Source organism: Aulonocara stuartgranti (genome assembly GCF_965226115.1).
Source record: "Aulonocara stuartgranti genome assembly, chromosome: 8".
NCBI lineage: Eukaryota > Metazoa > Chordata > Actinopteri > Cichliformes > Cichlidae > Aulonocara > Aulonocara stuartgranti.
The window spans coordinates 11465380-11483707 of record NC_138959.1 but is presented as its reverse complement, the minus strand read 5'-3'; the positions used below and the strand labels follow the sequence as shown (position 1 = coordinate 11483707).

Here is an 18328-nt window from a genome sequence, read left to right as displayed (position 1 = left end):
TTTTCGAGCAGGGATGCAGGGGTGAGGCGGGTGGTGGGGTACTTGGATGTTAATCTGTGAGGTAATAGCTTTTCTCTGCAGAATTGCGAATTCTAATATATGTCAATTTGTAAAACGTGCAGACAGCCGTGGTCACCAAAGACACCATCTCCTGGGGTCTCGCTCATGCTCCCTCCCTCTCTCTCCCACACCCTGTCCGTCTGCAACAATGGCTGCCAAGTGTAACATGCTACTTTTAATTTGTAATAACACGTGACAATAGCAGATTAATGGCTCTTATGACACCTGTGTCCCTGAAGCTCCTCTTGCCGAGACCCAGTGTACATAACGTGTGTCACACTACATTATCTCTACATCCCGCCTGTAATGGGGGAACCTTTTTTAAGGGCACTGCTGACTTGGAAACTTAGGAGCTGTCTGCCGGCTTGGCAGAGAGCCACGGCTACTGCCTAAAACAAATACTCTGGGCTACACGGCCAATCCATTTCACCGGGGCTTGTGTTGCACACCGCCTCCCCTCCCTAACCCTTCCCCTCCTTTCCTTCTGTCTCATTTTTGTTCATGTTTTCAACCCTTGATAATGACTGCTTGTGCCATAATAATCATGAGGCTTACCAAGTTAAATAGGGCTCAGGCAAGCTACTGTGCTGTGAGGAAATTTAATCCCAGCATTAACCCAGTATACACTACTGCCTACTGAGTGAAGGAAGATATGTCTGAACAGCAAACAAGGCATTGCTGAAACACAGAGAGAAAATCTGCTTTGAACCCAAAACAACAATGAAGCGCTCCGATAACAGCAATATCTTTCTAACATCTCCGAACATCTTTGCTTTCATTGGTATATAATATGAATATGCAAATGCTACAACCACCGCTTAAATGTGATGTCAGCGGAGTCCACATCATGCATAAATGCTTTACTTTCAAAAATACACCCCTAAAATATTGCTACATGGCAATATCGGTCTCCTAAACCACAAGAGAGGACGGATTGGAGTTGCAGCTCAAATGTCAGAACATTATTCACACAGTGAATCACATTTACTCAGCGGCTCAAATTTATTACTAAAGCAAAAATCTTTGCATTCCTCATCATGCAGAGAACATGGCATAACTGTAGCGAGAGCCCTCGTGCAATGGACAGTTTAACCTACCTGCAGCAAAATCTTTTTGTTTGGTAAAGTGCACTTTAAGGGAAGACAGCAACAGGACAATTGTGTCTACAGGGTAGCATCGTATGTAATATACTATTCTTACAAACTGTGGCTTGAGGCAAGACATTGCTTTTGCAGCTGTGTGTGGCCAAAGGCCCAAGGTTTTATGTTTTGGAGAGATGAAGTATCCATGACCCTGTAGTTTCAGGTAGGCACCAGCTGGCTTTTGCGAGAGTATATAAGAACCAAAGCTCCACCATCTCTGTCAGTACGAGCCCTACTCTGACTTAAACACGCACGCACACAGGCACACGCATCCACGCACACACATGCAGCTTTCGTCTCTTTCTATGTAATGCTGGACGAGCACCTAAATCACAGAAATGGCAGCACATCAGGGGAATCATTTGAGACTGAATAGCCATAGAAACATGGTGCTGTCACCTGGAAGACCTCCACAAAACAGGCCAGTTCTCCTTCTCTCTCTCTCTCTCTCTCTCTCTCTCTCTCTCTCTCTCTCTCTCTCTCTCTCTCTCTCTCTCAGACACACACATATACACACACACACACACACACACCTTATTCCTCTCCATGCCCTTTAATACCTCTTTGCCCTTCAGTAGCAATCTGCATAGAAATGTGTGCATTCTATCATTCAGTGACTAGACATTACACCCTGGCTAATATGAGAGGTCCTCGAACGACTGAAAATGAACCCTTGAAAATACCAGACGTTTGCATTATGCCACTGCGATTGCATCTCTTACAGGGAAAGACTTGATTATGTCATTTGCCATGTCCACGTCATGCTGGTTTTTATATCTTTGCCAGGAAATCTACCTCTGACAGGTCATTAGTCATCCCTCCCTCCCTGCACGCACATAAAACATCAATTCCACTCAATATCCCGCAAACCCCTGTGCTTCTCAACAAACGCCAGAACAAAGAAGACGCTATGTAAACTGCTGCCGCGCTCTGATTAGCTCTCATTCCAGAGCACTGCAGAAATAAGGCACTCATTCCCCACCCTGTTTGAGATAACTGCCCCTTTTCAGCAGCGACATCATCCCTCCATACCCATACACGCCTTGTAACACGAGTGCATCTGTTTAGCTATTCTCATCAGCTTCTTATGTAGTGACATTAAGGAAGCCTATTGCTTACAGAACCAATAATCTGTATCGCCTCAGGCCCCCTTACATCCACTAACCTACGACTTCAGCTGCAAAACTAGAGCCACTTTTGCTCTAAAAAAACAAAACAAAAACCACAAGCCCTCCACAGAGCTATAGCCGCTTTCTTGACTGACCTGGGTGGTTGGCTACATCATCTTGACATGTAATTATCTAAAGCCCTTTAATCACTTCCATAAAGATTAATTGCAGGAGACAACAGCGGAGGTCGTGTCTTCAAATCAAAAGACTCCTTGGCAGGTTGACACAGCAGTGTAACAGAGTTCAGACTTAGGTGTTTTATAAGGGTCATCTACTGGAACTGAAGCAGGTTTGAATGCTGTAATTGCATGTTCAGCACAGAGGGTTTTATAGTACAAAGCTGTAACCTCGTTTTTAAAAAGACTTTTTTTTCCTCCTGATCTTATGTGTTCATTTTTTCTTAAAAGTAAAAATCTCACTTACCTTCATCTCTTTTCCTCTTTTCACCATTGGATCGTGGAATACCCAGAATTCCATTGATGGAATAGGATCCCGCAGGGTCGTTGGAGGCGCTAGTTACAGGTGGAGAGGCTGTGCTTGGTACTGAGAAAAAGACAGGAAAAAAAATCAGCAACTCCTATTTGATATACATGTATATATATATTTATAGCACACATGGGAGCTGTAATATTACCAATTGTGTGGCCTGGTGTCGACAGAGATGTCCCATCAGGAGATGGATGGAAAGGCTGCTGGACTTTTGTTCGGATGATCCTGAGCAACACCAGAAAAGCACATGTCACCTCACATATATGACACTTATCTATGCATAGAAATCAGTCATAGCAGTTACTGTGAATAAGCTATCAAATGTAACTCATACACAAGAGGGGATCTGGTCAGTGGTTCTACCTTAAAGGTGAGACTGAAGAAAAGTCTTCATTGCACTTTTGGTCTGAGTGATCTTGCAAACAAAGCATGAAATCACATCAATTCACCTCAATGATCAGCTTCACTGACTCTACCTGGCCCACACTAATCAGCACGCTCTCTCTCTCTGTCTCTCTCTCTCTCTCCCCCACTGTGAAGGGGGTTTCACTGGGCCGATCACAGCCCTATAGCAGCCCGCTTTGCCTCCCAGATCAAACATCTCCGCAGAACCACCAGCCCCCATGTGCCAGTGCGGATGAGGTTGTATTGATCGGGGCTTGGGGAGAAAAAGTTGGGGATTAGTCACACGGGCAAACAGATGCAAATAGAAAGCTATAAATTATATGTGACAGGAAAGCAATAGTTCCTTATTGCCTTGCACAAGCTTACGCCAGCATTAGATTCCTTTAATCTGAATGGCAACTGGGGAGAGAGGGAGCTGTCACAATAATTTGTAAACTTTAAAACTATTCATCACGTATGCCACGAGAGCCATTTAAAAGTACTAAAAAAAAGAAGGCGGTGTGAGGACCGTAGAGCCTTTTGGATGGTGTTCTTATCGCTCATTTGTGACTATGTAGATTGGAACTCTGAATCAAAAATAGTATGGTTTTTATTTTGGTCATCCGATATCAATGTTATGTAGGTGCCAGAAGCCCTCAGAAAAATTAATCCCACACTGTCACGAATTAAAAACAAAAACAAAAACCAAGAAAACTCCCCTCGAAGGCAAAGCTACCTAACAACAAGCCTTTGCAGAAAGCGCATATTGATGTTTTAATTTTTTTCACTTCTCCCCATAACAGTTATTCGACCCCTTGACTTGTGTGTGCTACATAAATTCAAAGACTTTATTTGGTATCCATGTTCTTGATATTGAATAAGCAATTTGGGAGAATGAATTAATGACCTGGCTGTTGCTGAAAATCCCCTGAAGAGATATTAAAATTGCTTTACTCCTGAATCAATAATATTGAATGCCATTGAAGACCCTTTTTTTTATGTCCAGCACCCAAGGTAGCGTTACTTGTTGGTTGTGGTGGCCCTGACGAACAGTACAACACTATCTCTGTAGCATTTAATAATGCATGCACAGGGGAGAGGTGTTTAAATCAAGCATCCCCTTTGTCACAAGTCCTGAGGTCAAACTGTCTGCCACAGAAACCCACAACTGGCCCCACTCACTCACAACCATCCAGCTGGAAAAGACTCTGGCTATGGCCTTGTTTTTTCTTTTTTCTACATAACTACTTAACTGGGAAAACCCCTTTTTCAAGTACAAACATTTCTTGAAATGGATTAAGCTATTATTATAATGACTTTTAAGAACTGGTGCATCTAAGTTTGCAACTGACCGAATCACTGAGAATGTTTTCATTGTTAAAATTTCATTGTTATGTTAAAATATTTAGCCGTAGCTAAATCAAAGCAAATGCTCATAGAGTTTCATTTATATGTGTTTTTGGAGCAAGACACTGAACTCTTACATGAGTTCTATTGAAAAATATATTCAGCATTAAGCCATAATAGAAATTCAAAGTAGCTCTCATATTTGGCTGATAGAATTACACCGCTTTGTGTTCGCATTTTAATTTCCCACATAAACAAAGACACATAAGTCTCCCCCCTCTCACACACACAGCTTCCTTCCAAAATAGAAAGCTTTAATTGGAATTGAAAAACTTTATAGGGCTCTTTTAATGATATTAATGTACATTTTGAATTTATCACATACATGTGTCTGAGCCTCCTTAAATGGGGCTTTTTAAGCAGCCACGAAGCATGAAATGAATTTTCTTCAGCCTTTTCTCTATTTAAAAGATGTCTTGTGTGGAGCTGTCCATGCTCTCCCATCAGCTCATTAAAATGTAATGCTGATGCTGGCTCTATGGAACAGTGCCTCTTAACCAAAGTTCATCACCAGGGATCTCTGGTGGTGGTGGTGGTGGTGGGAGGGGGACAGGGTAAGGAAGGGTGAGGTGATAGTGGGGATGTCCTGGGTCTTGCTGTGACTGCCGTTTTCAAAATACAGGCTATAACTATATGCTGTTAAAAAATACTTTGAAGAGATGAAAGCAATTATAGGGACAATTGTGAATGAACTGAAAATGTGATAAGAAATGTGATAAAAAAAGATGTATGTATATATATATATATATATATATATATATATATATATATATATATATATATATTTTTTTTTTTTTTCCGAAATATTATCTTGCTGAAAAACCCGCGTTGCTTTCTCTGTGCAGTAGCTCCAGCACATTAGATGTGCTAAAGAAAATTGGCCTTCTTTATAGCGCCACGGGATCTGGTCACCGAATATTGATCGGTTTTCATCTCGACAGATTCACTCAGTCCTGGATGTACTGCTGATTGTTGAGGGAGTTTGGCCTGAAAGATTGAATTGCACCTCTGAGACCGCAGGCAGCCTCGGCGTGCCGGGCAGCAAGAAGTTGGTCAAACAATATTCTGCAGTGGGTGGCGCGTTTAGCCCAGACATACAGTGATAAATGATTTTCAATTTGCGCCCTGCCGGCCCTCTTCATTAAAGTGTTTACACCCGGCAGCCCGTCGTTTACCTAAACTACATTCACAAAGGAAAAAAAAAAAATCCAAATTGTGTATTTATTTTGAAGTCACTCTATAATTTCCATTTCCCCCTACCTGTTAATGGATGAGACGCTGGGAACAGTGTCATTGTCGCAGACGCCCTCTGCCAGAAGTCTGTCTCTGATCTCCCAGGCAAACATGGTTGGGTTTTGTCTCTTGTAGTCTGCTATTTTTTCCACAACCTTTGGCGTGGCTACTTTGGGTTTAGACCCACCAATTACCCCTGGTTTGATGCTGCCAGTCTCATAGTATCTGCAAAACAAAAACCTGCAATAATTAAATCAATACGAGCAATAAACGGACTGTTAACCTTAAGAGTGGGCAAATCCAGTTATGTTTTGTTTAACACGAAAGTGTGAAACATTTAACTTCTTTAAAAAAGAAAAAAGAAAAAACCCCAATCAGTTTTAATCGTTACCTTTAAATAAAAATAAAATAATAATTACTAGCAGGAAACCGCACGCTGTGCAAACATATAGTTCTGTTGTCAAATCCTTTTAGTGGACACTAAACTAACAAGTCATCTGACCCCTCCCAAACTAACAGACTGCTAATTATAACGGTTACTCAAAGGCAGTTTTCATTTATATTTCAAGATTATTAAAAGCAGAGCTGAGTTTAGTAGGCTATGTTCAATTCTCTCTTCCCACATTATTTTACATCTGCGTTACTTACTCTCCTGCTAGGAAAACCTGCCTGGCTGAATGCAGGGCTGAGAGTTTTCACCTACCTGCCCAGGATCTTGCTGACGCAGCCGTGGCTGACCCGCAGCTGCCTGGAGATGTCGCAGGGCCGGACGCCCTGGTGGGCCAGCTCCACTATCCGCTGTCTCACCACGTCCGGGAGGGGTCTGCCGTTCACAAACACCCCGCCGAGCTGGTTCACACCTCCGTGCCCTACGTGGGATACAACAGCAACACCACAAACAGACGTAACATTACATAAGGTCGTAATAGACAGGAAGGTCCAGGCAGGTAAGTATTTAAAAAAAATTATATCAGGCAGAAAAAAATCACGGAGCAAAGGCGCGTGTAATATAAGTGAGTAGGCTGACCTACATGCATTTATTATTATCGAGAACCCTCTAATGGTGTAATTTAAAATATATATTTTTTTCATTAAAAAAGTATGTAGCTTCTATTTTAATTTTATGAAATTACAATACCATATTTCTCTTTGTTTCTCAAACAGCTTCACCAAAGCGACTAAATAATAATATGTTTTCAGAATAATCGCAAAAATTGTATGATTGTTTCAGCTGCTGGAGATTTAAAAGTGGACATAGTGACAGCAGCGCAAAGCAATATGTAAGATATTAAATATTTATTTAATTTGGTCACATATTTTCACAAAATAAAAACTGACTAAAATAATTTTTATTATTATTTTGATGAATGTTGCTTGATGTATTTTTTTTATATGTATACATATTTTATTCAAATTAAGTTACAAAAATCAATCTCAAACATCGTGAATTAAAATACTTTCAATAAATAAATAAATATCGATGTGACACTCACCTACTCAACCACAAAATTATTTAGAAGATGCATGTGTTTATTTCTAATATTTTAAATATTATTGTAAATAATCTCTCTTATTGTGACATCTTCCTCCTTAAATTGGACCTGTAAGCCTCCTCCACAACGGAAATGCATGTCCCGAAATGAATTTAAAAAATAATATAAATATATTTTTGACACTCCATGAAAGTTTCACACAGTCGAAACAAAGACTTGATATTTTCTTAGCACCTCACGGCTCCTGTTGGCTATTAAGTTACGAGCTCCTTCATTCCCTTCATGCAAATTTAAATAATTGAACAAGCCTTGATTACTCATATTACATATTATTTTAGTAAACGGAGAGATTATCAATAATTCACACACATTCGCCAAATTACGAGTAAAGCACACTGTGCGTTGACTACAAAGTGCTGCACACAGAGCTTGTTGTTAGCTGGATAATTTGAGTAATAGATGTGTAATGTGTCCTGACTTATTAGGCCTACACACACGCGCGCGCTGCGCGGGAAGCTACGTGGGGATGCACGTGTAAATTACAAAGTACCTGCCAACGCATGTTCTTTGTTTACTAGTGGTTAAAAAGTTGAATTTGTGCACATTGCTGCTGTGAGCGGAGCAGCTTGGCTGTGACAATTTCAGAACATTTCGCGAGGTTCAAATTCGCGCACACGAAAGATATAAGGTCTGAAATTCGTATTAAATATAATATTTATTCCACTGCCAGTCTTATGATTCCTTTTGAGGCTCTGTTCGTCCGTTTATCAGATGGTAATTTTGTCTTTTTAAATGCACGAAGATGCCGGTTACGTCCCAAATTGCTATACAGGCTGCTGCGAGCCGCCTTTGTGCTGTGCAGAAATATTATATATTCCCGTTATTATTTTATCCGCATGCATGCAAAAGCTGCAGTGGCAAAGAAACTCGGGTTGTGCTACTTACGGTGCATCGCTGTAAAGGGGTCTGCTTTGCAGTGAATATCCATTGGATAGCAAAGGAAAGACAGATAATCAACTGAAGTCGCCGTTTCGCCTTCCTATCAAGAATGAAAATGTGAAGAAGAAAAAAAGGTGATTCTACTCGATGGAGGGACTAAGTTTGCCCCTCCACCCCCGCTTCAGCAACCGATCTAATGGCAACTTCTTCCCCCTCAAAGTTGCCCTTCTTTTCTTTAACAGTCCCGTCCTGCAGCGGAGGTCTGGCAGGTGCAAAGCATGACCGAAGGATTGTTTCAGAAACACGACCTGTGCTCAGTTTATCGGTATTTTTTCAAAGCCTGGAGTGACCAGAGGTAATTCTCACAGCATGCCAGCGAGCAAACTGGGTCTCTTTTACAGAAACGAAACGTTCAGGTTCCAGTGTGCAGGGCCCGGTATCTCCTTTAGTCCTGGTGGCTTTGATTCACACGTCAAAACGGCGAAGGGAACCTGCGCGTACGCACACACACACAAGCACACACACGTCGGGGTTTCTCTTTCGCGCTGGATGCGTTAGGCTGGATCTTTGGGTTGGAAATGAAGCCTCTCTCTGTGTCTGTGGTTCTAAAAGCTGCAACCCTCCCCTCCCTCCCTCCCCCTCTCCTCTGCAGACCCCCCTTTTGCTTATATGGATGACTTGTCAGACAAAGGCAATAGATGCCAACACTTTGTGATTCGCCAACGCAAAAAACCGGGGGTCCAAATGAGGAGGTCTCTGGGTCTGTCACACCGGCAGGAAGGGGAGGGAGATAAATAAGGAGTTCCGAGTTACAAATATCAGACTTTATTAGACATTATAACGGCAGTGAAGTATATGATCGCATATTGGAAGTTTTAAATCAATGAATTAGAGCTATACATATATATATATTTTAAATGTGTGTTTTCGTCTGATTTTTTTCCTCCCTAAAATAAACGGACTAACAAGCGTATTTCTGGGAATATACCGGACATCCATCCATTCTTCAAAGCTATGAAGTAGCTCTCCTATTTATTAAGCTTTTTTTTTCTTTTCTTTAAAAAAATATTAATATTATAATATTATTGATCTTGCCGCCAGCCCTGGGCCCACTTTAGGCCCATTTTGTTTTTGCCTTTATCCTATTTCTCCCTTTAATCCGATGTAGGAAATGTTGAAACTGGCTATGTAAATGCACATGTATTCACTTTACTACATTCTGCTGATTGTGATGATGATTGCGGTGGTTCAAACTGAACCGGGGTGATGGTTGGAGGTGAAAGTTGCTACGCACGCAGCAGTGCCGCCTAGCTTCTGTAGATGGCGCTGTATAGTTTCTCAAATTTAAAGGTGGCTGTCAAAGTGGTCCAAAAAAAAAAAAAAAAAAGTTAAACTTGGGGTGCACTTGAGTGCTTGCAACCTGAGGAGTGAAAAACAGTATTCGAGTAAAATATCTGTCAGTTGTAGACCTGTAGACTCCTGCAAAGGGTTGCAAAGTTATTAATTATTAACTGATAACTTCGCCATCCGAAACTGGAGAATCTTGGACTTCAACAATGATGATGAAGACAAGTGAAGAAGGTGCGTTTTATTTAATCTTACTAGCATCCTGTTTTACACAGTTAGAATATGTCAATATATATATATATATATATATATATATATATATATATATATATATATATATATATATATATACACACATTATTTTATAAGGCTCTAAATACAATACGAACATTAATTATTAACAAAGACCAAAAAAATAACACTTAGATTTTTTTCACATATAAAAGAGAATATAATTACCAAAATAAAAGTCTAGTATTTCTATGCACCTAAAGCAATAATAATAATAATAATAATAATAATAATAATAATAATAATAATAATAATAATAACGCATTTTTGAGCACAATTCATATATATATTATACATATACATATGTATCTCCAGGGTCGCTGGTCGCTGATGGGCGGGGTCGTACTGGGGGGGCAGACGGCCACATCTCGCGCTCTGCCTCCTGGTCAGGTTAGAGGATGATTTCTCTTTTTGTTACTGTTTTTGGAGAGAGCTTCTGGTACAATATGTAGCACTATAGGCTGTAATTTCACACCCGGCTGCACATTTCCCTTAAAGCTACATTCTTTTTTTCTCTCTCTCCCCCCTCCTATAAGACCCCCACCATCACTAACACCACCGCCACCATCACCATCGTCATCCCCCTCCCTCAGTTTTCTACTCACCTTCTCTCACTCTCTCTCGTGGCCTTTTGCACCCCACAGTTGATCCTCCCCATACAAGAATTAGGCAGGAGGTGAAATTATTATTAATAATTTAGAGCAAATGATATCAGTGTGTTTGTCTGTTTACTTTGTTTGGCTCCTATTTGGACCGCAGGTGTGCTACTTTTTGGAGGAGGGGACCGCTCCATTCAGCAGTTACAGCCTGGGATCAGAGAGCTCATAAAAAGTCATTCAGGGTAAAAAATTTATATATATATATATATATATATATATATCAAAAAGGAGAACTGACATATATAAATACACATATTTACACATATCTCCCCCCCCCCCCCCCCCCCCCCCCCCAAAGTTTTACTTGTTATAATTAATCCCTGGTACTTTTCATCAAGTGAGCACCAAAACCAGAAACCTGAAACGAGTTGTTTAAAAAATAAAATAAATTAAAGTTTCAAGAAATTAAATCACTGTCTCGTCTCCGCTCTGACATGCAGCAGCGGCATTTAAGACGATGCGACTGCTTGTCAAGAGTTTGGAAAATGTTTTTGGAGCCTGTGTGCACCCATTAGGAGAGGTGTAATGTATTGACAGAGAGCAATTTATCTTTTGCCCCGCTTCCTAATGGCCTGTGCAGAGGAGAGAGGAAAGGTGGCATGGAGGAGGAGGAGGAGAAGGAGGTGGAGAGGGAAGAAGGAGCACCGACGGTCCAGCAGCTCCACCCGCCGAACATCAACTCACACTTTCAGGCAACTGTGGGGAGGATGATCGAGGCGTCTGAGTGGTGGTTAAGAAGTTTTATTTCTGTAGAGGTGTCATATCAGTTTTCCCCCCTTTTTTCTTCCTGTGCAGGCTGCTGGCTGGCTCCCTCGCGTTATTCCAACGTCACCAATCGATCTGAGTTTCCCTGCAGAGGGGAGCTGACACCACTCGTTGTAAGTTGAATATTAATCCTTTTAGATTTAAGGGAGGGGTTCGTCATCAGATTTAAGTTGATTTAGATGAATTTGCTGCAGAATGGAGGCTCATTTAGGCTCTTTTTGCACATCGTGTAAACCTAATATTAATGTCCACATTTTTATTTGGAAAAGATGCTCTGTACGATTGAATAAAAATAGTAATAGTAATAACAGCCTTGTTATTTTGATATAGGTTTCACAAAAAAAACCCCAAAAAACAAAAAAAACAAAAAAAACCAACCCACTCTTAAATATGTACAAAGACGTAATGTCGTTGTTTTATAAGCAGGGGATCTGAGAAGTTCAGGTCAGCCTCTCCACGGTCTCCCACTTACATATAATACAGTAAAACTTACAAAATAGCTCTCCACACCGTACTGTATATTAGATTTCGTCACTCTGCCCTGTGCTCCTGCAACCAGGCTACCATACTCTGGGCTACAAATCCTGTGAACAGATGGCGCATCAATTTGATTCCATCTTCTACACCGTGAAAGATTGATTTTGCACTTGCTTTTAATTTTGCCCATAATTAATTGGATCATTACAACTGTTTTCCATTGATCCCCTAGTTGAAACGTAAAATTAAAACGCGATCTCTGTTTCGTTTCTCTGATTTTATTTCAATATATTTATGCATTTGCTCTGCTGAAGAGCATCCTACATTGTTTCTGGCGCTGTCAGCTGAGAGTCTGTTCCCTCAAAGATGCAGCAGATTAATATTTCAGAGTTATAAAGTCATTATAAGCTCAGAGTGTGGCCTCATTGAATAACAACACAGACATGGAAACACACGTCCGGTCCTCTCTGTCTCTTATCGAAAAAAAAATAGTTTTATTTTTTTTAATGTTTTATTTTATGACAGTGGCATTATAATAGCTCCCATGGTGCTCACGTGATGTTATAGTATATCAATAATTAAATAATTCTAATCTAAACAATCAGTTCTTAAGCTCTTGTTAATGCAACCGATCAGTTTTAAAAATATATTTAACATGTTAATATAGTAAGTGCAAGTTAAAAAACGAACCTTTTGCAATATGTAACTTTGCAGATATTAAATCCACACTGCACATAACAATAAGAATAAACAGTAATAATTAAGCAATCTAAAGAGGCTTTTACCTCGATTTTTACGGATGTCAGCAATTTAGTCCATTCACACTTAACTGGAATCAATTACTCTTTAATAATATCGTTTATCCACTTAGGAATAAGGTTGAACTTGATATCTGAGCGTCTTCTGAATAGATTTACAGGTAAGTAAATTAAGCCATTGCACATTTTTGTCATTAACATTTGTTAAAGAATAATCTGTCAGCCTTTGATCGACATTTTGACGCCACTCTGTAGGCCCCACACATCAGATTTTAGTTGTTGCTTTGTGTGCGCACTTAGAGTGAGTGCGTCAGTTCACTTCAGCCAATTTAACCGCTTACTGTCTTTGATGGCAAATCATGAAAAATTAAGAATAGGCGTAAAAGTCAATGCCATAGTTTACAGCTGCCAGGGTCATATTTCAGAAGATAAAACCCACACAGGAAGAACTTTATCTGCTCTGAGGATCCGTACTGTAACTGTAAATGTCCTTACAGCGACCTTAAAAAACAAAACAAAGAAAACAAAACAGCGTAAAAACAAAAAACTGTTACCTTCATCCGTTTTGTTGTTAACTGCAATTAAAGCCTTTCCATGTCTGCTGTGTTTTCAGGTTGGCTGTTCATCTGATGATCTGTCCCGTCATTAGTCCTCAACAGCAGCCCTCCACCCCCTCAACGCACACACACACACACACACACATAATGAGTGGTTCCAGTCATTTTGTATTGTATTAAAGATCCAAATGCAAGTGAGATCAGGTTACATTACTTTGATTAGAAAATACTTTGTTAAATTACTTTTCATAGCCTGAGCACAAAGGCAGTCAGACAGTCGAGTTTCTGAGCTTTTCCATGCCTCAGGTAGAGCAAATCATTAAGAAAAATTAACATCTCATTTGCATTTAAACATGAAAGAAAAAAATTGCATTATTATTATTATTATTATTATTATTATTATTATTATTATTATTATTATTATTATTATTATTACTATTATTATTATTGTTTAGCAGGGTTATATGTTATAGCTATCATTCTTTGAGACCCTAAATTGGGGAATAAAGATAAAGAACTGGCTCTTCATTCATTATGCAGATTTGGAAGTTACTGTTAAATATGCCCTGCAGTGTCGGATTAAAAATAGGACTGTATCTTGTCATTTTCAAAAGTATTCTCCATGTTGCATTTATTGCACTGGGAACAAGGGCTAAATCCTTCCTCTTCCCCATCAAACTTTCCACATGAATAGTTAAATGTGTGCCCCTCTGGTTTTAACTTCACAAAGACTGGCGAGGCTTTGCAGCAAAGCTGGTAAGGGCATCAGGAATGAAAGTCAGGAGTGTTCTGGATAACTGTAAAGGAAATCATATGTATCTTTACTGTTTGTTCAATAAAAGTTAATTGCCACTAATGTCCAGCTATGATCATTTCCCAAGCATTCTCTTTTATCATTTTACATGAATGAAAATAAAAGTATCCTCATCATCATCAACCACCACTAACAGTGACTATCAGAGCTGCACACAAGCATGTCTTTCAGTGGATAAAGGCAGCACACATTAGCCAGCCTCCCATAAGGCCCAGGGTTCATCACTATGGGAGAAGCAGGAGCTCGTCTCTCTCTATCTTTTCCTCTCTCTTTTCCTCTGTGTGTGTGTGTGTGTGTGTGTGTGTGTGTGTGTGTGTGTGTGTGTGTGTGTGTGTGTGTACAACAGAGATCAGCCCGAGGCGGCTCGGAGGTGTCCCGCCAGCTGCCTCTGTCCCATCCAGACAGCCAACAGCTTCCAATCACATGTCAGCAATATGGGAAACAGAGCTTCTGTCCAGTGGGCCGCTGACATGTGTTAGCCTATGGCATGTGAATGCATAATATAGCAGTCACCTCCTGGTGGCAGACTTAAAACTCAAAAGGTTGTATTTTTTGTCCAGCTCAGACAATTTGATTTTCTTAATTTTTCACACATTGTCTTGTTGTTTCTGTTCCTTCTCTGTCTTTGTCCTCGCTAGTTATCTTCAGCGTAATAATCATGATTATATGAGCAATGATAGCTGCGCCCGTGTGACTTGCTGATTAGTTTGTGTGTCTGTGGGTGCAGGAGAAGCTGTGTATACACATATATTCCTCTCCCCAGAAATCTACGGATGAGCAGCTCCCACATAAGCTCCTGATCACTTCTGTAAATGCTTCCTGTCACCTTCAGTGGTGTAATGATCATGAAAATTGTGACCTTGATCTATGGAAAGCCATAATGTGACTGAATGGCCTCCTCCCACATACTTTCTCACCGGCTCTGAGCTCAGAGGTACGCTAAAGGACGGCTCTGAGGAAGATTGTTTAGCGGTAATAAAAAGCCAGTAGTTTGGCTTGTAATGGTTCGGGCATTCCTCCTCTTCACAGCCATTTGGCTAAATCTTCAGTGATGGAGGCCTGTGTGAATTTAGATGAGAATCTGGGAGATGTTGACGCTTGTCCTCAGGCACCGAAGAGATTTTATTGTCTGCTGGTCCAACATGATCAAGCACACAACTGTGTTTAGGGGACAAAAGAGTGCAGCAATGATGTTGTGTCCTGTAGTTATCATTTAGGGGTCTGATTTTAAAATCTTTTTGTAATGTAATCATGCACAAAATGTTGTTGGCTGCTGTTGTCTTTTGGCTTATTATTATTGTTTACTTGTAGACTGAAAGATGAGAGCTGCAATCTGTGACTATGACTATAAAAACATTTCTAAAATGTATTTTCTGTGGTTTAAATAAAGTAGGAGTTTACATGAATTTTAATGGGCGACAGTCGGATGTGTTAGGCACGAGGACAACTTTTCCTGCGTTTGTTTTTCATTATTGTTTTGCTCCAAGTGAAGACAGAAAAAGAAAAAGAAAAACCTCTGGCGTGATGCTGCTCGAATTCTCATTTAGTCTGGAAAATCTGGTTTGCGCAACATTGTTTATGATCACACCCTTGCCAGCTTTTCATATTTAAACGAGCAAAGGTTTAATTACCAAATGATGACAGTGTCATATGGTGCCATGATGGCACAGGGTGTCTAATGAATGCAGAGGAGCCAGGGATGCGTATGCGACACTGAGTGACAGTGGGATGCACAGATCAAAACAGGAAAAAAAGAAGGGGGAGAGACAGTAAAACATCTGTAATTTGCAATTCACTAATGTTCAATGGTTGCTCATGGATTAAGAATTTTAAACTATTGTCTGCCAGATGGAAGAGAAGAGGGAGGGAGGGATAGGGGAGGAGGGTGCTTCTAAGCAGCATATTTACATCTGTATATCAACCCTAGATTTAGTAATCAGACAGAGGAAAAACCAACTGCCTCCAAAAACACTCTCGGGGCATCACATCTATTACCTATTTTCCAGCAGCGTAAACATTAGAGAATGATTCTACCATTTTTTCAGAGGTGTATTTAAATTTGCCAGGACAGCTTGCAGACTGTGGGGAGTTTTGTGCACAACTTGCTCTATCTATCTCGATATAATCACGAGACAGTTTGTAGTGCTGGACTCGGGTCTGCTCACACATCAGAGTTAATTTCACTGGGATGTTGATGTGCTCTGAAATATTGCACTGAAGTAATATCAGTTAGTGGGCCGCCAAAAGATGTACATGCTTAACCAGGCATGAAACCTTGCTGAATTACATCGTATTTATACTTATCTCAGATCAACGCTTTTGTCATTAAAATTTGGTCTGGTTGCCCGTGTGGTTTATGGATCTGTTTAATGATGCACTGTGTAATAGTGTTACAATGTATAGCCGCATGATGTACTGGCACATTTCACTCAGAGGCTTCAATAAATAACCACAGCAACCTTCAAGTTTCATCTCGCTTCAGAGGCTTCCTCTTTTTCCACAATCCTCGTTGTTGCTGTGGAGTCTGTTTACATCACTGTGCTCTTATACGTCATCTGGGGTATAGAGGAAGTACTCAGATTCTTTACTTAAAGTTATCAATTTTGCAAGTTAAGGTCATTATATTTAATTCATTACAGAAAATTGGTTAAAATGCAGTAAATCATACCATATCTCTGCAATCATGCAGAATTATTCCATACTTTTATGTATACATTACTGTGCAAAAGTCTTGAATCACCCTGCATTTCTTTATATTTTCCTTCCAAGCAACCTGACTCTTTTTCAACTTTTTAAAGTGGTTTTGAGCAGTAGTTCTCAGGGCTTTCTGAAGGTCTTTCAACGTTTTTTGGGGGCACTGCCTGCTTTTCCACCAATCTTCAGTCCAGTTCTTACAAAATAATTTTTTTTTTAAATTTTTTAAGGCCTGTCAGTAAACACATTCATTTGTCTTGCCAAAGATAACACGCAATTCTACAGGATCTCAGAGAACTGGTCTTTCAGCTGATCCATCGGTTGTTCCCTGAAGCCTCCTCAGAAATTGTCTCAGTGGAAGGATAGACGTTAGGAAGCCATTCTTAAGGAGGGAGAGAGAACAAGCTGAGGGGTGTCATATTACACAAGAAGTAGATAACGGATCAGTGACAACAGATCTAATGGAGTGATGAATCCGAGCTAGAAGTTTTTGGTTCAAATCCATGTCAATAAACATGGTAGAGATACAACAGTGATCCATCTGTAAAACACGGTGGAGGCATTGTCATGGTTTGGGGCTGCATTTCAGCCAGTGGTGCTGGTGGTCTTGTCAAAATTGATAGGATATTGTCAGATTTGGATCCACCATATAATAAAAGCACATGACTGACAAGGGCTTAGTTTTTCAGCACGACAATGATCCCAAATACACTGCCAATGCAGGAAAAGCATACACAGTGAAAAACTATCAGTTATGGATTGGCTTCCTCAAAGACTGGCTGAAGGATCACCTTGAGAGAGAATTGACAAAGAGAAGGCAGGTAGTGAAGAATAAAGGTGGTCGGAGTGACTCAAAACTTGTGTACAGTGCTGTATTTTAAAATTGTTGAAACATGTGAACATTTACATTATGTTGCTGGTTTGTAAGTAAGTAAGTAAGTAAGTAAGTAAGTAAGTAAGTAAAATTTATTTATATAGCACATTTCACAGATAAAAATCACAAAGTGCTTTACAGTAAGATCAGACATACAAGTTAAAATTAATTAAATTAGTTAAAAGCCCGTTTGTATAAAAAAGTCTTCAGCTGCTTTTTAAAGGAGTCAGTAGAGTCTAGACAGCGTAAAGACAACGGCAGAGAGTTCCACAGCCTAGGTGCCAGTGCCTGAAAAGCACTGGCACCTAGTGCTTTTGAAAGTGTAAAACTTTATATGCAAGCTTTGCAACCCACTTCTGTGTTTTGTACATTTATTAAAGTAAAAAGCAGACTACTTACATGGTAAATGTAGAGGTTAATAGTAAAAATGACACAATACAATAGAATACCTCAAAATGAAACCTATGAACAGTGCTTAATCAACTTGCTGCCACTGCACTTCACAGTACTGCTGATCCAGATGGAGATTTCCAAACCATGCAGAATGGATGCCTTTTAAGTCCAATATAGTTTGCGATTGATTTCAAATCATTTCCAAATCTCTTGTGATCAATCAGCCTGCTTTTTAATCCCTCACTGTATTATATTTGATTTGACAGAGTTCAGAGTGATGAATTACAATACTCATGCAAGCGTCAGTAGTCTGCCAATTGATTTTTATGCCATACAGAAATTAATGGAAACCAATCGCTGCCTTCAGCAATGGGTCCCAGTAT

The 18328-nt window shown here is 40.0% G+C and overlaps 2 protein-coding genes across 3 annotated transcripts in view; one reads left to right on the top strand and one right to left on the bottom strand.

The window, feature by feature from the left end:
* pax2b (paired box 2b) overlaps positions 1-8889 on the bottom strand; it is a 29763-nt gene extending 20874 nt beyond the window's left edge. For both annotated transcript variants that reach the window (XM_082542977.1, XM_082542976.1), the window contains exons 1-5: positions 8323-8889; positions 6588-6753; positions 5912-6109; positions 3006-3085; positions 2795-2914 (exon numbers count right to left, since the gene is read on the bottom strand). In XM_082542977.1, coding sequence (XP_082399103.1) covers positions 2795-2914; positions 3006-3085; positions 5912-6109; positions 6588-6753; positions 8323-8365 — 607 coding nt within the window. In that variant the 5' untranslated portion in view covers positions 8366-8889. The remainder of the gene's footprint in view (positions 1-2794; positions 2915-3005; positions 3086-5911; positions 6110-6587; positions 6754-8322) is intronic.
* Positions 8890-9745: 856 nt separating this feature from the next.
* LOC309712289 (uncharacterized protein) lies at positions 9746-13305 on the top strand. Its single transcript, XM_082542978.1, has 6 exons — positions 9746-9897; positions 10270-10344; positions 10714-10795; positions 11194-11305; positions 11409-11491; positions 13227-13305. Exons 1-5 carry the CDS (start codon positions 9873-9875, stop codon positions 11478-11480), a joined length of 366 nt encoding a protein of 121 aa, XP_082399104.1. The 5' UTR covers positions 9746-9872; the 3' UTR covers positions 11481-11491; positions 13227-13305.
* The last annotated feature ends 5023 nt before the right edge of the window (positions 13306-18328 follow it).